We start from the raw sequence: 24,031 nt of genomic DNA on the forward strand, positions 1-24,031 counted from the left end.
CCCACATGCCCCCATGTGAGCGTAACAGCCCTGGGACTTAGTTTCCTCACGTGTAAAATGAGGGTAGCTGGGTGCCCGCTGCACGGGCTTTGGGCTTGGAGGGCAGCATCAGCATCACCCCCTCCCTCCCTCAGGAACCCCCTTTGCAGGATCCCTGTCCCCTGTGCTTGCTGCCCCCAAAAGGGTCTGGTCCTGCGGGCATCAGCAGAGGGCGAAGGCGAGAGTGTGAGCAGAGGAGGGAGTGACGCCCCTGCCGGGCCATGTCTGTCTCCCTTCCTCAGGTCTGTGCCTCTGGAAGATGCAGATGCTCGTGATGCTGCTGGCTGCGGCGGGCACCTGCCTGGACCTGCTGGGGGCAGCGATGGGAGGTGCCCGTCCTGCCCAACTGGCCCCTCCCGGCATGCAGCCCGCCCACCAGCGCCAGAAGAGAGACTGGATTTGGAACCAGCTGTACATTAATGAGGAGATAAACAGTTCGCTGCCCCACTACGTGGGCAAGGTAAGCTTCAGGCCCAGCGCGGGCGAGGCCTCGGGGCGGGGGACACGCGGCGGCGGTGACATTGGCGACAGAGGCTGTGAGGGCCGCGGGGCTGGGGGCCCGGCTGTGAGGACACAACAGAGACGGAGATGGTGCAGGTGGGAGATGTGGGGGGGAAGGTGCTGCGTGATGGAGGTGGGGTTGTCATGACGATGCAGAAGCTGGCGGTGGCCGTGATAATGACAAGGTGGCCATGTTGGTGGTGAAGGCAGTGAGGCCTGGCAGCCGCGGTGGTGGCGGTCACGCTGGCAGTGAAGTGACGGTGGTGATGGTGATGTCGGGGGTAGCGATGACGGGGAAGGGTAGGGAGATGATGGTGAGTGATACTGGCGAGAGCGACAGGGAAGGGGAAGAAGGTGGTGGTGGGTGACAGACAGTGACAGGGCAGTGATGGATGGCGGAAGAGACGGGGAGGCTCTAAGGTTCATTTCTGCCAGGCTCTGTCTGGGCTAAATGTCACTGGCCAAAGGGCCACCTGGTGCACAGGCTGAAGAGGGCAGCCTGGCGGGTCAGGGAGCAAGGCAGAACCAGTCAAGGCTGCCATTAGTTCTTCCTAGCGGAGAACCCCTGTGATGCCCAAGCAGCCTTCTGCAGGATGCGCTGGTGACGAAGCTGGCCACCCTGGCCGTGGATTGACAACCCTGGCCAAAGCATCCCCCAAAAGCCTTTCTCTTAGGCGGCCCCCCATTTCCTGTCACCCCACACCACTCCCAGAGTGGAGGAGGCCCATAGCAAGGTGCCTGACCCAAGTCTGTCCTCCGGGGTGGGGTCCAACTCTCCAATCCTCGCTTCACCCCCCAAATGTGTCCCTCCCTCACTGCCCTCCTGGAGCGGGAGCTAATCTGGGTGATCACCAGCTGTTTCACTGTATCAAAGTGATGTTGCTGCCCAAACCCCACCTTCTGATCCAAATGAAGGGCTCTAGAGACGGAATTTCACACAGGACAATAGGTAGATGGACGGGGTATTTTGAGTTTTCAGGGAGCAGCAAAATTTCTTTCAAGTGTGTTAAAATCTCTCCATGTCCACTCCTGGCCTCCTCACGTGGTCAGCTACGAGGCAGACTCGGTCGCTGTGCTGGTGAGCGGACACGCCGCACCGGGCCGGCGGCTAAGTTCTGGGAGGGTGACAACGGGCAGAGACAGCCTCGGTTCCCACCCTCGTGGGGCTGGCGGCCGCTCGCCCACCAGGCTTTGTGAAATAAAGTTTTATCAGAACAGAGCCACGCCTGGGGCCTGCAGGTCGCCGCGGCTGCTTTCGCGCCATACTGGCAGAGCCGTGTTGCTGTGCCAAAGACCGTATGGCCCGCAAAGTGCCCACTGCCTGGCCCTTTGTGGGCGGGTCCTCTGAGCTGGTCTAGAGGGGACGCATACATCAGATAAAGAACCCCACAAATGATGGTGATGGGGGAGACCTATGGTCATGGAGAAACAGGGCTGGAGGGGGCTCTTTGATGGGGGAGGTTGTCATCTGGCCTGGGTTCCAGAAGTGCCCCAGCAGTTGGGTGTGCCCACTGGGGAGTGTCCATTCACAGCCCCTTCCACAGCCAGCTCACAAGGTGCCCATGGCTCCTCTGGCTCCCAAGAACGGATGGGAAATGTGAATCCATCCGCGTGGCCTTTCGGAGGGGAAAACGCGCGCTCAGGGGCACACAGCGAGAGCAGGACAGCCATAGGAGAGCCGAGTCCTGGCCCGGCGGAGGACTGCCGCCTGCCCACACGAACGTGGGCTCCGTGTCACAGAGGAAAATGTGGTCGACCCACGTCTTTCCCGATGGGGTGCTCATGCCATGAGTCAACCTCTGAAGAGAATGGCTGGCCCCAGGGGAGAGCTGAGTCAGGGAGAATCAGGGGGAGTGAGCAGAACGTGGGGACCACCTCTATCACGCAGCCCTGATAGAGCAACCTCTGAGGCACGCCCGAGGCCTCAAAAGCAGGAAGAGCGTCAGCCCTGCTGTCATCTGCAGGCCGGTGGCATGTGGCCAAGAGACAGTCACATGCAGGCCCCTCCCTGAAAGAAACGAGAGTGCTGGAGAGGCAAGGGTCTTGGGGAGCACCTTCTGGCTCCCAAAGATGTAATCTGAGGGAAGGAAGTCCCTGTTTACCAAGGGCAGAGTCTGGCGCCCGTGTTTACAGATCTGATGGACAATGGGAGAGGGCCTGAGCGGCCTTCCCAGCCCACGAGCATGGGTCCGCGTGGCTTTTGGCATTAAGACATTCACCAAATATAGTGATAATTTTAAAAAAAAAGGTGAGCGTCCCCCCCAAAAAACCACCATCACCTTAGACGCTCAGTCTGTCTAAGGATGAGAAAAGCAGCAGAATAGTCCAAGAGAAGGGCGTCCTACAAATACCTGCCCAGGATCTGTCAGAACTGTCAAGGCCGCACGAACAAGGAAGTCTGAGAACGGGTCCGGCCGCGAGGAGCTTAGACACGAGACAAGGAGGTGGGTGTCTTGTCCTGGGTGCAGCCCCAGCCAAGAAAGGACAGTCGGTAAGAAACCAGGGAGTCTGCACGATCTGGACCTGTGCAGAGCAACAGCAACCTTGGTCCACGGGGGCACCGCGCCAGGCAAGTCACATTTAGGATCCTTGGTCGACCCCTTGCATCCACACACCCGTGCACAAACACACACTCAGGTGCACAGGTAACTAGGCACCCACACTGGCTCAGCTGCCCACACCCGGCTCACCGTGCCTCTTCCGTCCAGGTCAAATCCAGCCTGAACCACAAGAACGCCAAGTACCTGCTCAGGGGAGACTACGCCGACAAGGTCTTCAGGGTCGAAGGGGACACGGGGTTTGTGTATGCCCACGAGAGGCTGGACCGGGAGAAAATCTCCGAGTACCACCTCACCGCCCTCGTGGTGGACAGGGACACCAACAAGGACCTGGAATCGCCTTCCAGCTTTACCGTCAAAGTGCACGACGTCAATGACAACTGGCCCGTGTTCCCGCGCCGGCTGTTCAATGCGTCTGTGCCAGAGATGTCGAATACGGGTACGGTCCGGTCTGTACCCCTCTACCTCTCACCCCAGCCTGGGGCACCTCTCCCAGCAGTGAGCTACTGCCCAGGGTTAGGAGTTGGTGAGCTCAGGACCGTGGTTATCATGTCCTTATTGCCACTTTCATGACATGGGAAACACTCCAGTTTCTAAAGAATAAGGCCCCACCCTGATGGCAGACTGTGCCCCGACCCTGATCACAGACTGAGCCCCGACCCTGATCACAAACTGAGCCCCACCCTGATCGCAGACTGAGCCCCCACCCTGATCCCATCCTGAGCCCCCACCCTGATCCCAGCCTGAGTGCCCACATGATTGTAAACTGAGTACTTACCCTATAATGGCTGAGCCCTAATCACTAGAGAGGTACACGAACTAGCGCCCTCACCCCAAGGTGCATCGCCAGCCTGCACCTCAGGCCTACAACTCACCACTCTTTCCCCAATTCTCCCCCAGCCTCCAGGAAATGCCAGACAGGCATTCTCTTCTTCAGCCCCTCTGTCCAGGGTCCCTGGCCAGGACCAGGACCCTGGGGTCAGAACTTCCCGTTAAGTGTGGGCCCTGCTCCTGGAACTCAAGGGGAAAGAGATGCAACGCCCAGTCGTGGGCACCGTCCCGGTCCTCCAGGAAGAAGCAGGCCCCTTCCTCTCCTCAGGGTCTCCTCATGCCCCGAACCATGCACCCCAGCCCCAGCTCCCCCCTAAATGCAAACTCTGTGTTCGCTTCAGAGCTGACAGGTCTCGGCCTCCATGGCTGCCAGCCCTTTGTCCCCACGCAGGATCCTGAGGAAACAAAACAGCCTTCTCTCCCTCGGGGCCTGGGGGAGGCGGGTTCAGGGGGCAGCCTGAGCCCCCACCAGCCCTCATCTGGGAATGGGCTCAGGGGCAGCAGCCTTGGCTTCTCTCTCCTCAGGGACCTCGGTCATACAGGTGACAGCAACGGACGCCGACGACCCCACTGTCGCAGGCCACGCCTCTGTCATATACCAACTCCTGAAGGGACAGGAACATTTCAAGATCGATAATACCGGTCTGTGTGACTAATCCCTGGTTGGCCCTGGCTGGGGGGTGGCGGGAACTCTGGGTGCAGGTACTGAGGGGAGTCCAGCAGGCATTGCCGGTGCAGGTGGCGGGTACCACGAGTTCAGACGAAGTGGTGGTGAGGGCAGAAGGAAGAATACAGGTGCCATGACATGGACTCCAGTCCAGGCAGGGACACAAGAGGTGGACTAGAAGGCTGGGGAGGGCCTCCCTGGTGGCCTAGGCAGAGCTCTCACCGTGAAGGCTTGAGTTCGATCCCAGGTCAGGGAGCTACCCACATGGCGCAGCAGACCTCTCCTGTCTGCCCACTGCTCCCCTCAGCAGTGTGTTTCAGTCAGTCTGCCTGTGCTGCTCCCCACTCTGTCTCTGGTGAATCCTCTCACCCTCACTGCCCCCCAGCACCCGCACCTCTGGCCTACACCCCAGTTCTTCTATGAAAAAATAAATTAAAAAAATAATAATTTTTAAAAAAAGAAGGCTGGTGAGCCTCTCGGCATGGGCTCATACAGGTCTCCCTGCCCAGCTCTGCGGCCTCAGACCTCTAAAGACCTTAGGCAAGTCAGCGAACCAGGTGAGGTTTGTTCTCTTGGCCTGAGCATGGGAAGCTGATATCCACCTCGTGCAGTAGCTATGGAGGCAGAAGGAGGTGAGATAGAAAGAGAACACGGTTCATGCTAATTGTCCACTATTGTGACTTTAAAAACTATGAGGACTGGGCCTCCCCGGTGGCGCAGCGGTTGGGCGCTGGGTTGCGAAGCTGCCTGCGGCCTCTGCGGCACCGGTTCGATCCCCGGCTGCTCCCAGGCCACCGGAGGAGGATCCCACATGGTGCGCAGACCTCTCCTGCCGCCCGCTGCTCCCCTCAGCAGTGTACTTCAGTTCCTCTGCCTGCTCTGCTCCCCACTCTGGCTCTGGTGAATTCTCTCACCCTCCCGAGCTTCTGGCTGTGCCCAGCGCATGTATGAACAAAACAAACAAACAAATATAATAAATAAATAAAAACATGCCTCTATAAAAAAAAAAAAAAAAAACTATGAGGACTGTGCTCGCTTCGGCAGCACATATACTAAAAAAACTATGAGGACTGAGTCTTGGAATCAGAACAGAAATTCAGGCTGGGGCACAGTCTTCCGGAGAGACGACCGGGGGCTGTAGTGGAGCATTTGACGGCGGAGAGATGGCAAATACACCAGACACCTCCACCGCGATGGTGCCCCAAGGCAGACATCTCAGATCCACCCCAGGACCCTCCCCTCTGAGCCCGGACGTGCTTCTGGCTCCTTCTCAACACAGCGCTAGCACCGATACCAATACCGGGCTGTGCTGCTGAGGCGGCTTTAACCTGACGGCCTGGAGGTGGGGAGCGGCTGACCATGGTGCTCAGCTCAGGCGGCACAGGCCTGGAGAGTTTTTAAAGTCAGGGGTTCTCTGCGGGGGGGGGGGGCACCAATACTTTCTGAAAGCTCCCAGGGGACACAGCTCCTGAGCGGACACTTTCTGCAGGACTCATTGTCACGATGACCAGTGACTTGGACCGAGAGACGAAGGCCAGCTACGAGGTCGTGGTGGAAGCCCGGGACGGCAAAGGTCTCCGGGGGGAGTCGGGCACGGCCACTGTGCTGGTCACCCTGCAGGACGTCAACGACAACGTCCCCTTCTTCGCCCAGCGTGAGTCCCCCACTCCCCTGGTCCTGAGGAGGGCAAGTGTTGGGATATCTGGACCCAGTGGCCGGGGGGTTCTGGGGTGGAGCCTGGTGTCCCTGACCCTCTCCCCCACCCCAGGAAGGGACTCAGGCCCAGGGGAGCCTTTCTGATACGGGGAGACTTTCCCTGCACACGTTCCCAAGTTGTCTAAATGCCCCGGACACCGCCCCCTGCCAGGCCACAGGGAAACCACGCTCCCTGCTGTGTGCCCCCGCTGTGCCCTGGGTGCTACCACCAGACAGGGGCAGCCCAGCCCCAGTGAGAAAATCCACACAGGCTGGTGAGCAGAGGAATCACAGAGCTCCAGAGTGAGAGCAGGGGCTGGGCCTGGCCACAGTGCAAACATGGTCTGATGAGACCTGGCTGGGGCGGGAGAGGAAAGCTAGAGGGCTCACCACTTGCACCCCCATGGCTGAGGCGTGACTCAGAAGCTCAGGCCCCCAAGGACAGGCTGATTGTCCTGAAGGGACCTCAGTGTCTCCCTTGCCAATTGATAGACCCCCTGGCAAAGTGCATGGACCCCTGGCAGGTGCTCAATAACTGCTGGTTGGAAGGACAGAGGTGTTGAAGGACATTAACGCAGAACTTCTTTGGGTACCCAAAATTTCAGGGGTACCCAAAATTTCAGGGGTACCCAAAATTTCAGGGGCAGGATTATGACTATGATTATGGAGCCCATTTCCTGCATCAAAATGTCTGAGGGAAGTGCGAGGGCCCATTGCCTTGTCTATCTCAATAACCCGGTGCCTCTTGGGTACCCCTTTTGCATCAGCCAAGTACACATTTTCGGTGCCTGAAGACATCCGGGTCAACAACCCTCTGGGCTCGTTGTTTGTTGAGGACCCAGATGAGCCCCAGAACCGGAAGACCAAGTATAGCATCGTGCAGGGCGAGTACAGGGACACCTTCTCCATCGAGACAGACCCCGTCCACAACGAGGGCATCATCAAGCCCAAAAAGGTTGGTCGGCCTTTGGCAACACATCAGAAGGGTGGGGTGGTATTCTGGGGACCCCAGCACTCACCCAGGGGCTGCTCCCAGGTCAAAGGCTATCAAAGCTGACAATGGGTCAGTTCAGAGCTGACCATGTGCTGGGGCGCCCCATCCCACTGGGGACCTCTGGGGGACCATGTGGAAGCAGCCTGAGTTGCAGCAGGCAAGCATGAGGGCGCGGGGGTGCTGACTGGGGGCTGTTCCCACGGCTTTTGCTCCCGGGCACTTTCCGGCCTGCCCTGAGCACCAGCCAGCAGAGTGGTGCAGACCTCACAGCAGAAAGCCATGAGCTCATCAGGAGACCTGAGTATGGGGGGTGGCATGGGCAGAGCCACGGCTGGCAGAGGCATCGGAGCCACAGAAACTGGAAGAGGGAGAGGTGTGCCAGGAGCACTGTGCGGCCTGGGCCAGGGATGGCCCACAACAAGGGGGGCCCTCGCGAACGGTTCTGCCCAGCCAGGGGACCTCTCCTGAGTACACCTCTGGCCCAGCCCTGCACGGGCACTGCAGACACCCGGGGCATGAGATGCCATCAAGGTACCAAAGCTCTCAGCAAGTGGGGAGGCAGAGACAAAGGCGGAAACTGGGTGTCAGTGGCAGAGCGGCCCGTTCAGGGAGCAATTACCTGAGGGGGGGGGCAGGGAGAGACTCAGAGGGTATCTCATTCCCTTTGGACTGGCTTCTGGAGGGGTGAGTAAGGCTGTGCTCAGCAGGTGCACCAGGAGGAGCATCTGGAGCGAAGGCACAGGGAGAGTAAGGAGCTCTGGACAGAACCACTAGCCAGGGGCTCCCCGAGAGCAAGACGAGGGCTAAACCATACTAGTACTCAACACCCGGAACAGGGCCAGGGAAGAGTGTGCCCCCAAGGCTCAGAGATGAAATGGGGCGGGGGCAGGGCCAGGAGGGAGGTGGGGTGGCGGGAGACTGCTGGAAGCAGACAGCCAGCTCCAGCCGCTTTCGTACTCCCCGACTTCCCATGGTCAGGCTCCCCCATCTGCACAGCTGGTGCCACCTAGCACCCACCTGCAGAGCGGATGTCACCATCACCCTTCCCCCTCCGCAGCCCCTGGACTTTGAGCGCATCCAACAATACAGCTTCACCATCGAGGCCACAGACCCGACCATCGACACCCGCTACAGGAACCCCAACCCCACCAGAAACATGGCCCGTGTCATCATCAACGTCACAGATGTGGACGAGCCCCCCAACTTCCAGAAGCCCTTCTACCACTTCCAGCTGCGGGAGAACCAGAAGAAACCTCTGATCGGTTCCGTGCTGGCCACTGACCCCGACGCTGCGCGGCGAAGCATCGGGTAAGGAAGGGGGTGGTGGTTTGGGGGGAGGTGCTGACCCAGACAACTCGGGCCCTGGGGCGCTACTGCCCACCGAGACCAGGCGTGGGGGGAGCTTGCGCAGGAAGAGGAAGAACTAGAAGCCCGAGCTCTTCCACTAACCCCTGAGGCCCACAGGAGTCTCGTCCTGCGCCAGCGCCCCACCTCGCACCGCCCGGGCCTGCCATCTGCGCTGTCTTCTAGGGAGGTTCTTGGGCCCCAGCACCCACCGGTCCCACCCAGGGAGATCGGATGGTCACCAGGGCAGCCGACTAGATGACACGCGTGAGCCTTTCACTCACCATGTCTCAGAAAATGCACCTTCCCAAAACACAAAAGGAAAAAGTGTTCACCTCGCACAGTGAAACAACACACAGACCCGCAAAACATGGGGTGTGCCCCCTCCCAGACCTTTGTGTTTACGGCCGGATGGGGTCCTGTCATGTCATAACCACCAGGAACCTAGATACATTCACGGGTGGGGGATTTTGATTGTTTTTGACATTTCGTCACTATTGGCTTTTTTAAATCTACATATATATATATTTATATCATTTTTCTTTTTTTTAATTTTATTTTTATATTCCCCATACCATTGCAACCCCCTTATTTTGACCCCAATCCCTCCCCGCCCCGCCCCCACCCCCCCTAGAATGTCTCTGGTTCATAGCTGTTTGTTGATTTTGATTTTTTCTTTTTTATAGTTCTTCTTTTTCCTGGTCCCTTATTTAAGTTTTCTAGATTCCTGCTAAGAGTGAGACCATCCGGTATCATTTTTCATTTTTGTAGAATGTTTGATTCTCCTCTCGGGTGTAGTCCCCATAAAATTCCCACCATCAAGTCACCCATGAATTGTCACCATGGTCTCTTGTGTTCTTCCTGCCCCTGTTTTAATCCTCTCTCCCCCTCCCCTGCTGAATAGCTCCGATTCATAGCCGCCTGCTAGTTTTGTCTTTGTTTTTTTCCTGATCCCTTGTTTGCTTCCTCTATTCCTCATATAAGTGAAAGCGTGTGATATTTTTCTTTTTCTATCTGGCTTATTTCACTGGGCATAATCCCTTCCAGGTCTATCCATGTTGCTGCAAATGGCATGAGTTTATCTTTTTTGATTGCTAAGTAATATTCCATAGTGTATATAAACCACATCTTCTTGATCCAGTCATTTGTTTTGGGCATTTGGGTTATTTCTATATCTTAAACATCGTAAATAGTGCTCCAATAAACATAGAAGCACAGGTTTCCTTTTGGGTTAATGTTTGTGTGTCCTTTGTGTAGATTCCTAGGAAGGGAATCACTGGGTCATATGGTAGTTCCATTTTTAGTAATTTCAGGGTCCTCCACATGGCTTTCCATAGCGGCTGGACCAGCTGCATTTCCATCAACCGTGTAAGAGGGTTCCTTTTTCTCCACATCGCCACTAGCATTTGTTGTTGCCAGTGCTGTGTGAAAAAATGCTCAATATCACTTGTAATCAGGGAAATGCAAATCAAACCGCTATGAGATACCATGTCACACCAGTGAGAATGGCCCAAACTATTGGCTCTTAATCAAATCGCCTCCTCTACCCTCTGGGATAAAAGATACAGTCCTACCTCTTACTTTCTCCAGATACAAAGCGCTTTTTTTTTAGTGGTACAAGTGACATGCATTATACTGGTTGCAGGTATGTGACCAGGTTATACTTCCCGGGAAGTGTGGCTCTGACGCCATCTCGCTGCACTCCAGAGGGGAAGCCAGGCAGGCCAGCACTGTTTATTAAATACGTCAGTATTTTCCCACCTTTGTTTCCCACCTTAGAGACAGTAACTCTCCCAAACTGGACATTAAACACAATTCTTATTAGAATTTGAAATTTTTTTTGAAAACTTTTGAAATTTTTTTTTTAACTTCCTTCATACTTGAATCTATTTCAGAACGCTCTAGGCTACCTATTGTGCTGAGGCGCAGCCACCGTTTCGTTAACAGTTTTATACTAACACTTAATATTTATAAGGCATGTTCTCTCCCTCACTGCTTTTCATATTTTATATAATTTTCATGCATTCTTATTTGTTTTTTCATACGAACTTTTGAAACTCTTTTATTCGGTTTTCAAAAAAATTCAAATTCTAATAAGAATTGTGTTTAATGTCCAGTTTGGGAGAGTTACTGTCTCTAAGAACAAAATCCATCCCTCCATTTTGACCATATATAACTTTTGGGATGACTGTTTTCATGACCTTTCTATTCCAAATAGTCTGTAATGATAATTTTTTTAAAGATTTATTTATTTATGCATACAAGAGCTGGGGTACAGGCCAGAGATGCGGGCGTGGGGAGAGATGAGCAGATCCACCAGAGACAGAGAGGGGAGCAGAACAAGCAGACTGACTGAAATACACTGCTGAGGGGAGCAGCGGGTGAGACAGGAGAGGTCTGCCTCGCCATGTGGGTTTCTCCCTGGCTGGCCGGGGATCAAACTCATGCTGCAGAGGCTGTGGATTGCTTCGTAGTGCAGTGCTTAACCCCTTACGCCACCAGGGAGGCCCCTAACCTTTATTTTTAACTTTCCTAAGTTACTTTGGCATGGTTGTATCTTGAGAACAGAACGCGTTGGTTTTGCTTTTTAATCCCAACTGAGATGCTTTGTGTTTAACCTATTTATATTTTGCATCATAAATGACACGTTTGTTCTTATTTCTTATAGCTTGTTCACTATTTCCCACTAGTCAAAGTGAATGGCTTTTTATCTTTTCCCCCATCTTTGCTACAGAGTCTATTTTTTTCCCCCACGTAGATATTTAGAATCTATTCATTTTTACTTCTACCAGTGAAATTTACTTCTATCTGTAAAATTTTAAATGTTTTCCTGGACCTATATTTCCTAGTTAAAAATAGTATACACACCATTGCTTTCCTATATGTGATAAAGAATTGCTTTCATTTTAATTTCTTCCAAGGTAGGTTTTTACTTTATATGGAGACATTTCTAATTAAATGAAATATGTCTTCAAAAAAATTATTCAGGACCCATCTTGCGGGTGATACACTTCCTGAGTTCTTGCACATTTATAAATACTTAGTTCCTTTGCTCTCTTATGTTAAAAACAGCTGGGTGTGCTCATATAATCCTCAGATTATAGATACTTCCCTTTAAAAATACTATCAGTTTATACTGGTATTTAAATTTGTGAGGCTGTCTGGGGTGAATCTGATCTCTCTTCAGTAGGAGCTTGGTTTGGGTTTTTTTTTTCTGTCTGAACTCTTTTCCGTTACTTCATACAGACTTGAAATTCAACAGTGTCATCAGGATATAGCTAAATACTGATCTCTTTTTAAAAAGAGATGCCTGACATCCACGGTCTCTTTTAGTCTGTAGATTTGAGACTTTCTTCAGGTCAGGCAAATTTTCTTTTGTTATCTCTTGTTTCTTCTGTTCTATTTGTTCTAGAATTTTCCTCAACAAATTTTGCTCAAAAAAAATTTACTTCACAAATTTAATTTTATTTCAGATCACTTCTTATCTCTTTCAGCACTTTCTTTTATTTATTTTTAAATAGATTTATTTATTTATGCATTATAAGAGCTGGGGTGCAGGCCAGAGATGTGGGGGTGAGAGGATTCACCAGAGACAGAGTGGGGAGCAGAACAGGCAGATCTACTGAAATACACTGCTGAGGGGAGCAGGGGGCGAGACAGGAGAGGTCTGCTGCACCATGTGAGTCAGCTCCCTGGCCAGCTGGGAATCAAACTCATGCTGCAGTGGCTGTGGATAGCTTCAAAGTGTTGACACTTACACCACCAGGGAGGCCCATATCTCCTTTTAATTGTCATTATTTCTTCCTGGCACTTGCCCATCTTATCTTTTCATTAGTCACAAAAACCAGTCCCATCTGAAAGTGCAACTCTGAAAGTGCAGCTGGTGGTGTCTCTGACACCTCCTTCAGCCAGTGAGGGCAACATTGCTAAGACCAAAGGGGTTACTGGCCACTGTGAATCCCTCTGGTTGCATCGAGCAGTCAGAAGACAAGGGGCAGGGGGTGGGGGGTGGGGGAGATATAGGAAACTATTTGGTCTCAGCAAAGAACCATGGGAAACCACAACTCTCTCTCCCCTGGGCAGATACGCCATCCGTAGGACCAGTGACAAGGGCTACTTCTTCGGCATAACCAAGCAAGGGAACATTTACAACGAGAAGGAACTGGACAGAGAGCTCTACCCCTGGTACAACCTGACTGTGGAGGCCAAAGAACTGGATTCTCGCGGTGAGTGCCCCGATCTCCAGCAGAACTGGGCTCTTCTCTATTCCCTCTGTCTTTCAGATTGGCATGATCTGTCCTTTCTGGCCTCTGGGGGTATTTAAGCCCCTGGAGGTATATCGAAGCACCTTGGCAGGGATGCTTAAGAGCCTCCAGCCCCAGCTTAAGGCTGGGCCAGCACCAGTCGCATCCCCAGAGCCCTTGTCAACTACAGGGTGTTGCGCCCCAGGCTGAATCGGAGTCACAGGCACATGACAATTAAAGAGGCACTGTTATAAAACAGGCTGTCAGGCTTTCCTGGTGGCACAGGGGGTTAAGCACAGCACTATGAAGCTATCCGCAGACTCTGCAGCACGAGTTCGATCCCCAGCTAGGGAGATACCCACATGGCGCAGCAGACCTCTCCTGTCTCCCTGCTGCTCCCCTCAGCAGTGTATTTCAGAACATCTGTGGATTCTGCTCCCTGCTCCGTCTCTGGTGAATCCTCTCACCCCCTCTCCCCGCACCTCTGGCCTGCACCTCCTGGATGCATAAATAAATCTAAAAAAAAACACAGGCTGTCATATGCCCCTATGACAAGAAGAATTACCTAAGGTATCTCTTAAACACAGCCCTTCTCAGGCCCCGCCCCTCAGGGTCCGGCTCAGGGAGCCAGACTCGAAGTCAAGGAGTGTGCTCTGAGTAGGTGCTGTGTGATGCTCGTTACCATGGACACGTGGAGAAGGCTGGTTTGGGAAGGGTGTGAGGATGATGATCCAGTCAGAGGATTGAATTCAAAATCTGAAACAGCTCCTACCTCCAAGACATTTAGATTCTCCAGAAATTAGTGCAACCATTGCCAGAGTGAAACATAAGTATTGAGAGGTTTGCATCTTTACCTGTAGGAGAAAATGCCAAGTGCGCACCAGGAGACCACCAAGACAGAGGGGAAGGCGTTGTTGGAGGGGTGGGCAGGCCGAGGGACTGAGCCAAGATCCCAGGTTGATGGTCCCCGCTGGATGCCCCCACGATGCCCGAGCCAACCTCAAAGGACTCCTATGCATTTGCAGATCAACCTTTGCCTCTTTCTTCCCCAGCTAATCTCATTCATACAATTTTTAAACTTTAAAAGTAATAGTTTGCTGTTCTTTTTAAATACGGAAAGTGCATCTACTTTGCATTTACATTTACCTTAAAAAACTAAACTAAACACCATGCAACCCAGCAATCCCATTCCTGGGCAGCAAGCCAAAGAATATGAAACCATCATCACAAAAGACCATGCATTCCAGAACCTTCCCACAGTATTATTGACCATCGCTAGGACATGGAAACAGCCTACATGTCCATCCACAGGCAACTGGCTTAAGAAGAGGTGGTATAGCCACACCCTGGAGCACTACTCAGTCATAAGCATGGGAGAAATCCAGGCATTTTCAACAAAATGGAGGGAGTGTGAGAAAATGATGTATAGTAAAACAAGTCAGAACGAGAAGGGCAAATACTGGACACTTATATACATACAATTTAATAATAAAATACTTTCAAAAACTAGCGGACATCAGTAATCACCAAGAAGACTCTGAGGTTAAGAGGGAGAGGAAGAAAAGGGGAAAAGGAGGCATAAGGGATAGAGGTAGAGAAAAATAAAATAAATGAGTATATAAAAATAATAAAGTATGGAAAATACAGAAAAGGAGAAGGAAATTAGCCCCCATGACCCCACCATACAGAGATAATTTCTATTGGCACTTTGGTGTATTTTCTCTCGTCTTTTTCTACACATACTTTTATATAAGTGAGATCATAATATTCGTATAAAAACCATGTCCTCCTTTTTTACTTAATCTTCCTCCAGAACCATTTATTTTTACTAAAATGTCTTTTTCGAATTACATTTTAAAACTGTCACTTACATGGTCATTATAAATGGCTACACAGTCCATTCTTCTAAAGTAATGTAATTTATTAGTCCCATCTCACTTAGGTGGTTTACCTTTTAAGTTATTTTGTAATGAATTAACCTTATTTGATTAAATTATACTTATTTATAGAAGTTTAATTCCTAAGTCCAATTATTTAATAAGTGAATCGCTTGATTATATTAATTTACTGAAACCCTTCTGAAATTCACTTAGGTTGCTTACCATTTTTTAAAAAAGATTGATTTATTTATGCATACAAGAACTGGGGTACAGGCCAGAGGTATGGGGGGGTGAGAGGATTCATCAGAGACAGAGTGGGGAGCAGAACAGGTGGATCTACCTGAAATACACTGCTGAGGGGAGCAGCGGGTGAGACAGGAGAGGTCTGCTGTGCCATGTGGGTAGCTCCCTGGCTGCTGGGGATTGAACTCATGCTGCAGTGGTTGCTGATAGCTTCAGTGCTGTGCTTAACCCCTTGCACCACCAGGGAGGCCCCAGGTGGCTTACCATTTTTGATTCTTACAAGTAATTCCTTAGTAAACACCTTTGTATATAAAGTTTTACCCCTTCCTCCTCCACTCCTTTCATCCAGAATACATCCTAGGCGTCTCTCCCAGAGGTCCACAGCCCTTCAGCAAAGGGCATCCCTCCAGGACACACCTTCTCCCCACCCACCCCCGCCCCTGTAAGTTGGCACCTGAGTCCTCTAAAGTGATGGGACCTTCTCCCCTGCAGGGAACCCCACGGGCAAAGAATCCATTGTGCAAGTTCACATTGAAGTTTTGGATGAGAACGACAATGCCCCAGAATTCGCCCAGCCCTACGAGCCCAAAGTCTGCGAGAATTCTCCCCAAGGCAAGGTGAGTCTGGCTCAGGTGGGAGGGGAAGGCAGCGCCCCCCTGGGGCAGGCTGAGGGACAGCATCTCCCAGCCACAGCAGGGGCTTAATATAACCTTCACATCAGGTTCTCCATCTTTTTTAAAGATGGAGAAACAGAGGTTTAGAGAGCACCTGTGGGGAGTAAATTGGCTGGGAGCGGTGACAGGAAGAGCAGCTCTGTGGAGGTCATTTAGATTAATGCTGCAGGTGAGAGGCAGCAAAGGTCAGATCTAAACCCAGAGTCTCCACCACAGAACCCCCAGTCACCCCAACACCACCACTGACTGTCTCCTATCTTCGCGCTGCAGCTGGTCATTCAAATCTCAGCCATGGACAAGGACATCACGCCACAAAACGTGAGGTTCCGATTCTCCCTGGGCACTGAGGACAGCAACTTCACCCTCACGGACAATTATGGTGAGCACCCAATCAGCCTGCCTGCCTCTTAGCAGCCTCAGGAGTGTGGCTATTTGAGGCCCGAAGTGCCAGGGTCAACCACCAGGCCAACGACCTGGGGGTGTCAGGTCACAGGAGATTCCACAACCCCACCGCCTACCTTCCTGGTCTGTGCAGTCGTCAGAGCCACCCCAGCACATGGCAAGTCTACTGGGCCTGCCATTCCCCCTAAGGTGCTCTGGTCAGCAGGGGGTGGGGGACAGGGAGGGGTGCAGACAGCCTGGTACAAAACCACAGTTGACGAAGACCCCGGTATAGAAACAGCTATTGTCACTTTTGAGGAAGGTCAGGAGTGGGGCTCCTGAAAGGGGGTAGAACCAGGGGAATCAGTCCCAGACCTGTCCTTCAGGAGCCTCTGGTGGAACTGGAAAGGGAGCCATGATGTATTGTCGGTAATATATTTATTAACATTCAAATGTCTTTAGCAGCAAATAATGTAGAATAAATACCAGTTATCACACCCCCAATGTCCCACCTCAGCCCTACCGGCAGGAGTCTACAAAGGGGGAGAAAATTTCAGTGCCACCTGCAAGCAGGTGGCAAGGCTCAGATTTACTTAGTGTGAATACCCTAATATAGTGGTAAAGTGTCATTGGCCATATTATTATCCGCAGTTGTAATAAACATAATAGTGACATATAACTGGCTTTCACTTGACATCTGAAAGATGGCCTCCTGCTTTGGTCTGGCGTGCCACGTGGGCCAGCACTGTGTAGTGAGACAAATCCCGGAGCAGGGAATGCCTGGCCCGGATCCCGAACACCAGCATCATCACACAGAGCATGGCTTATCTGGTCTCTAACCAGGGGAGATCCTTCTTAACACTTATCAGAGCTAAGAGGATGAGTCCATTCAGATCTTCCGAGACTTACCATGGAGTTATAGCCTGGAAAACCCTTCATAAATTGAAAATATCACAAGTTAAAAATGCATTTAATACACCTCACCTGCCAAACACCAGCCTTGCCTACCTTAAACATGCTCAGAACACTTTCATTAGCCTCCAGGTGGGCAAAACCCATCGAACACAAACCTCTTTTACCATAAAATGCTGAATATCTCATGTCACAAGTGACCGCTGTACTGAAAGTGAAAAAAACACCAGCCTTATCCTCGTCCCTGCAGGGCTGACTGGAAGCCGCCCCTGCTCAGCATGCCAGAGAATATCAAATACCAACCCAGGAAAAGACTGAAATTTAAAATTCTAAGTGGAGTTTTGACTGAATGCATATAATTTTCCCACCACTGTAAAGTCAAAAAATTGAAGGTTGAACAATTGTATAAATCAGGGACTGTCTGTATTTAGGCCAAAGCACATTCCTGATTCCAGTCTGCCCAGGAAATCCTCGATTACCTATGTAATCATTCCCTGGGTGCGCGGGGAACATTTGCATTGTTTTTACTTTCTAATGGATTTTCAGGGATGGCAGAAACTAAGACGATAACTCAATACTAAAAAGAGTTTTTAAAAGTTTACTTATTCCCTGGTTCCTTGTCAAAGCTTTAACAACCCATTAACTAACTGAGCCAAAAGAGAGACGCCTGCTACTGGATAGGGGTCAGAAAAGAGGAAGGCACATCATTTGCCCACAGACACAGAAAGCATGGACTTTACATTCTGGCCTGGCCATTCTTAGAGGCTAGGTCACAGCAACTGCCCAGAATATCCCTTCTCTGAAGGAATCGACTCCTGCGCTCAGGCAGGAAGCAAGGGACACAAAGGGCAGAGAAGCAGCCCAGGCCGCACATGGTGCAGTCAGGGAGGGCTCCCTGGAGGAGGCAGGCCACATCATCCCACAATGTGAATGAGGGGACAGGGCACTCAGGACAGCAGAGCCTGACTGGGAGGCCTTGGTGTTTCCAGATAACACGGCCAACATCACAGTCAAGTACGGACAGTTTGACCGGGAGCGGACCAAGTTCCACTTCCTGCCCGTGCTCATCGCTGACAACGGGAGGCCGAGCCTCACCAGCACCAGCACATTGGCCGTGGCCGTGTGCAAGTGCAACGACCATGGAGAGTTCACCTTCTGTGAAGAGGCATCAGCCCAGGCAGGCATCAGCATCCAGGCGCTGGTGGCCATCTTCCTCTGCATCCTCACCATCACAGGTCAGTTGGAGAGTGGGAGGGGTTTAGGGGGACACCCAGGGCCGCACAGGTGGAGGAAGGGGCCAGCAGTTCGGCCCTATCCTGCCTCCCAGCCTCCAGAACATAGCACAACCCTGGGCCTCGGGGTTCCACTCAAGCATCCTGGGCCCAAGCTCCACCCCATGGCTGTCTAATAATGAGGGGGATGGGGAAGGCGGACAGGTGGGGACAGTAGAGGGAGGGGCAGGGCCCAAGACGCTCTTCTACTTTAAACTATTTTATATGTGACATTCACTCATTCGACTGGCATTTTTTTAAATATTTACACATTTATGGGCCTCCCTGGTGGCGCAGGTGGTCGAGTGCCGCACTGTTAAGCTGTTTGCAGCCTCTGCAGCACGAGTTCGATCCCTGCCAGCCAGGGAGAATCCCACATGGCGAAGCAGACCTCTCCTGTCTCGCCCACTGCTCCCCTCAGCAGTGTATTTCAGTCAGTCTGCATGTTCTGCTTCCTGCTCTGTCTCTGGTGAATCCTCTCACCCTCCCGCACATCTGGCCTGTAGCCCTGTTCTTGTGCAAAAATAAACAGATCTTTAAAAATATATATTTATGCATACATGAACTGGAGTACAGGCCAGTGGTATAGGGGGCTGAGAGGATTCACCAGAGACAGAGTGGGGAACAGAACAGGCAGATCTACTGAAATACACTGCTGAGGGGAGCAGCGGGGAGACAGGAGAGGTCTGCTGCGCCATGTGGGTAACTCCTGGCTGGGGATCGAACTCGTGCTGCAGAGGCTGCGGATAGCTTCATAGGTTGCATGTTAACCCCATGAGCCACCAGGGAGGCCCTGACTGACATATTTTGAGCACTTACTGTGTGCAAGAAACCACGTCTGGTAAACGCGCCGAAACGTCCTCGCCGCAAGCCTTTTTGCTGTACAGCTAAGCTGCCATAAGGCAACTTTGCCGTAAAATATAGGCGAATTTGCTGACAGTTTGGTTTGACAGTTAAGTTTGGTTTGAGCTTGGTTTCAAAGACACAGTATTCCCATTCTCTGTACAAATCATACTCCTTCATAGAAATCATAGCCATTATTTAAATCACAATGGTCTATAGAATAACAAGCAGACACGATAGTCTGAAAATAGTGGCTATCTATATATTGACTTGGTAGAATAAAAACACTATAAATCTTACCGGAAGTGTAAAAATAGGAGTGTTAAGCCAAGCTGCACACAATACTCGACAATGATCGCCTATCAGCTTGCAAATCCTTCAGTGAGCAACGTCATTTTTTCCCCTTGCAACCAAGCAAGGCAACTCTGAGAGAGCCAACCGGCAATTCACAAGAGTCTTCAAGAGTATTAGTCATCCATTCTTGTGCTACTTTAGATAAACCTCCTGTTCGCTAATGCCCTCTTTACCAAATACATTACACAATGTTAGCAGCCGGAGGCAAAAGAAAAATCAAGCGCTCCCCACCCCCAATCCCCAAAAAGAGACTGCTGTGTGAGTCCTGACAGGTTTCTTGAAAAGAGTGAAAAGGTTTTAGCTATTTGGGAGAATGTGATGGAGACAGAATTTTGGAACTCGGCACGGAATCTGGTGTAATGATTTGGTGAAACAGGACTGGACATGAGACGGGACATGTACATGTAGTCCACATGTGCACCGCCAGTTACATGTTACATGCAGTTATAGAAATAGCATCATCCATTCATCTTACTCATTTTAGTAACAGCAGATTTTTTTTGTATCATAAAGAACTTAGTTCCCACATTAAATCCTGAATTCCTTTTTTCATGATTTTATATTTTTACAGCAAAGTTGCCTAAAGCCAATTAGTTATGTGGTGAAAATGTTTGAGGCAAAAATGCCTGAAAGGAACTTAAAGCAAATCTACCTACTAGACAATGTTGCCAGGAACTGTTGTAAGCACTCACAGCTGGCATTGATGCACCTGCTCCACTCAGCTGATGGCTGGGGACTCCTCCCAGGGGCATCAGCTCTCCTGCTCTTCCCCTGCCATGAGATGGGGCAGGGCCAGCCACGTGACGAGAGACCTCAGAGGTTAGATATCACCCCCTGAGCTACAGTAACAGGACTGGGCGGTGTATGTGGTGGTGCACCCCCATCTGCTCCAGGCCTTACCTATCAGTATCTCCCCTTTGGGGGTTTCTGTAGCACAGAGTACTCACCAGAGTCAGGTTCCCCTTTTAATAATGAAAGCCATATTGGCAACCGTGGTAGTGCTGGCACTTCCACCACTAGCCTTCTAACTGCATCCCCAAATATACACTGAGCAGTCTTCACTTCCATTTTACAGACAAGGAGACCAAGGCTCAGAGAGGGTGTCCCAGATTTACGCACATGTGCAGTAATAGCTTGTTAAGTAACTCGAGGCTAGACAGACAAAGCCTGGGGGTAATCAGAACCTAATTTTAGGGGCTCTCTGCACATACACTCCACCCCCTCCCGGGGTGGCTGAACCTCACACTGGCACACTGCCCTCAGCTTGCACTGGCATGGATGTCGACACCAGTGCCCCACAGGGGACTCGCGGATACCGCAGCTCTCTGAGTCCAGCTCGCTGAACTGTAATAATAAAAGCTACCTTGAGTGAGAAAACACCAGCATGCACCCCATACCATGCCAGTGCAGGCAGCAGTGCCCAAGAGTGGCTGCTGCAAGATGCAGAGCAAACCAATCTTTCTGTGCTGATTTCTCTAGGAAGTTGGGTTGGGCCAGGAGTGTCCAGGGAGGGAGCAGGTGAAACTCGGGGTGAGGGTCCACACTGCCGGCTGATCCCTGTCTGACCAGCCCTGGTGCATTTCCCCGCAGTGATCACCCTGCTCATCTTCCTGTGGCGGCGGATCCGGAACCAGGCCCGCGCGCACAGCAAGAGCGTCCTGGAGATCCACGAGCAACTGGTCACCTACGACGAGGAGGGTGGCGGCGAGATGGACACCACGAGCTACGACGTGTCGGTGCTCAACTCGGTGCGCCGTGGCCGGGCCAAACCCCCGCGGCCAGCGCTGGACACCAGGCCGGCCCTCTACGCCCAGGTGCAGAAGCCGCCCCGCCATGGGCCCGGGGTGCACGGGGGGCCCGGGGAGATGGCCACCATGATCGAGGTGAAGAAGGAGGAGGCAGACCTCGACGAGGGGGGGCCGCCCTACGACACGACGCACATCTACGGCTACGAGGGCTCCGAGTCCATCGCCGAGTCCCTCAGCTCCCTGGGCACCGACTCTTCCGACTCGGATGTGGATTATGACTTCCTCAACGACTGGGGGCCCAGGTTCAAGATGCTGGCCGAGCTGTACAGCTCAGACCCCCGCGAGGAGCTGCCGTATTAGGGGACCCTGGGTCTCTGGGCCTGGGGACCCGAATCACTGCAACTCAGGCCAGTGGGACACCTGGGACTGAGTCCTGGGATGGCAGCACAGATGCCCCCAGCCCAGCTCCCCTTCCTCCGGCGTCCCCCAGACCACACCACCTTGGGGAGCCGCAGCACCACCAGCGTCAGAGGAGCCCCGGGAACAGGGACTGTCTGCATTAAGCCAGCAAAGGGACAGGAGAAGAGAGACCTAGCCCAGCCCCCGTCCCCCTGGGAGCTCCATGTAGGTAACTCTAGCTCCCCGAAACTCCCAAGAACATATTTCAGTGATGGCGACCCCTAAACTTCTGGAAAATCCAGGCTGGTGTCTGGGCCCAGACAGTCAGTAACCACGCAGCCAGGCCCAGGTCTAACCTGGGACACTGGACCTTAAAGCAGCTTGTGTTCAGCTGACTGGAAGGTCCTCCCCTGGGGTCCCTGAGCCCAGAGGGCCTGGTACTGCAGGCAAAGGGCTAGATTGGGGGCGGGGGGAAGGGGGAGGCGGCGCATGACAGCACAGTCCCATCCAGCACCCCCTCCTGCTCCAACTTCACTCCCTCCCAAGTTCCCCACCACTGCCCGGCCGGGCCCTCCCCAGGTCTCGCAAAAGATAGGAAGGGACCCCTCGGCCATTCCTGACTTTGGGTGCTGGGGTGACGTCACTGGCCTTCAGTTCTGGGCACTGAAAATCCCACCCAAGTCAGGGAAACGGCTTGTTGAACTTTGAAGCAACTGTGAATTCGTCCTGGAGGGAGAGCAAGTGTGACAGATCACAGGGCAAGGCCGCCTCACACCACTCCCTCTGGGGCGCGTCTGGAGTAGCTGTGACCCCAATTTGATAATCACCAACACCCCTCCTGGTGAAAGTGGGGCAGACATTCCCAGAGCTGACCTGCCCTGCCCTCTGCGAGTGTTCCCTCTAACTCTCATGCTGGCTCTCCCCCCGACCCCCAATTTACTCCTGTCTCCTGGCTTGGCTGACTTCGAGGCACTCAAAATATGACCCACAGCAACTCTGTCCGGACCCCAAAATTGCTGCGCAATGGAGCCATGCCGTTTGCCTTCGCACCTCGTTGCTGCCACATCTCAGGGAACCCCAGCAGAACCCTCAGGCCCTGCAGAAGGCAAAGCCCTGCCCTAACCCTGCGGTCATCTTTGTGTCTCCCACTTTCACCCCCATATGGAACATTCCACTGCCTCGGGGAGGGGGGGTGAGGCAAATGCTCCGACTCACCCACCCTTCTTCATGGACAGAGGACCCCACTCTGGGGAGGCCCCTCACACTTCAGGGGATTGTAGATAACACTGACCTTAAAAAAAGTAACTAATATTTCGTAATTTTTTTTTTTTTTTACTAATAATACTTACAAGTTTCGAGTGCTCACAAACATATAGAAAAGGGGTTTTTGCTATTTAGGTTAACAATTTTAATTCAGGTTTTTTAGTGGGATTATCTGATTCCTATAACTTTCTATTTCCTGTCATTATAATAACTGTTCTAGAAATGATGACTCTCTATATGTACATTGGCTACACTGGTGCATGGGATGTACTGTATTTTTTTTTTTTATATCTAAATAAAGAAAATCTTTCAATTCCTCCATTTCTAAAGCCGAGAGAGCACACGTGAAGCACAAACACCTCCACCGCCATCAGAGGGACCAGGAACAAGGGGGGGTCTGCATTAAAGATCTCAGAGATGCTCATGACAGAAAAGGGATTGGAGAAGAGTCCAGCCCCTCCCCCCAAGAGCCCCATGACTTCCCCCAGCTTCTTTACATACCCCCCAGCCCCACCCCCACCCCACACAACCTGACAGGGCCTCTGACAGGTGCAGCCACACCACCGTTCCCATTTGGTAAATGAATCGAATCGGGGGTTGAATGACTCCGCAGGGAGGGAGGTCCACTTTTAATTAGCTGGTTGACAGCAGTGATTGAGCACCTGGCATTTTATTGGAGCGTGTAGACACCAATCTTGGGGTCCTACCCGGAAGATCTCATAATCAAAACAAGAAGAGGATGTTTCTGTGTCAGATCTTAAAGGAGGAAGACAAGGTTCCTGCTGCTTGAGCCTTCCAGCAGGTTCCACGGGGAGTGTTCCCCAGGGGTGATACTTTGCAAACTGTGCTCTGGATAAACACTTCTTGGAGTTTGCAGGGTCAATTTGTCTTACTTAACTCCAATTTTGTTCCCATTTCTCTTATGGCTTCTTTTTTGATCCATTGGCTATTTAGGAATGTATTGCTTAATTTCTACATATTTGTGAATTGTCCAAATTTTCTCTTATTATTATTGATTTCCAAAAAGTCATGACACCTGACTTTTCTGACAACACAGTAATTTTACTCACTTGTGATCAGAGAACATAATTTTTGTGATTTTATCCTTATAAATTTATTGAAAATTGTTTTATGCCTTAATATTTGTTTTTATCCTGCAGAACTTTCCATGTGTCCTTGAATGTTTGTTG

At 51.8% G+C, this 24,031-nt stretch overlaps 1 protein-coding gene across 1 annotated transcript; it reads left to right on the forward strand.

The window, feature by feature from the left end:
* Positions 1–298: 298 nt before the first annotated feature.
* CDH5 (cadherin 5) lies at positions 299–21,539 on the forward strand (the record flags this gene model as incomplete). Its single annotated transcript, XM_084257443.1, has 11 exons — positions 299–499; positions 3,249–3,537; positions 4,455–4,571; positions 6,086–6,250; positions 7,059–7,246; positions 8,343–8,593; positions 12,713–12,855; positions 15,489–15,613; positions 15,941–16,049; positions 17,953–18,198; positions 21,022–21,539. 11 exons carry the CDS (start codon positions 299–301, stop codon positions 21,537–21,539), a joined length of 2,352 nt encoding a protein of 783 aa, XP_084113569.1.
* Positions 21,540–24,031: the final 2,492 nt, after the last annotated feature.

This window comes from Talpa europaea (genome assembly GCF_964194135.1).
Source record: "Talpa europaea genome assembly, chromosome: 16".
Lineage (NCBI taxonomy): Eukaryota > Metazoa > Chordata > Mammalia > Eulipotyphla > Talpidae > Talpa > Talpa europaea.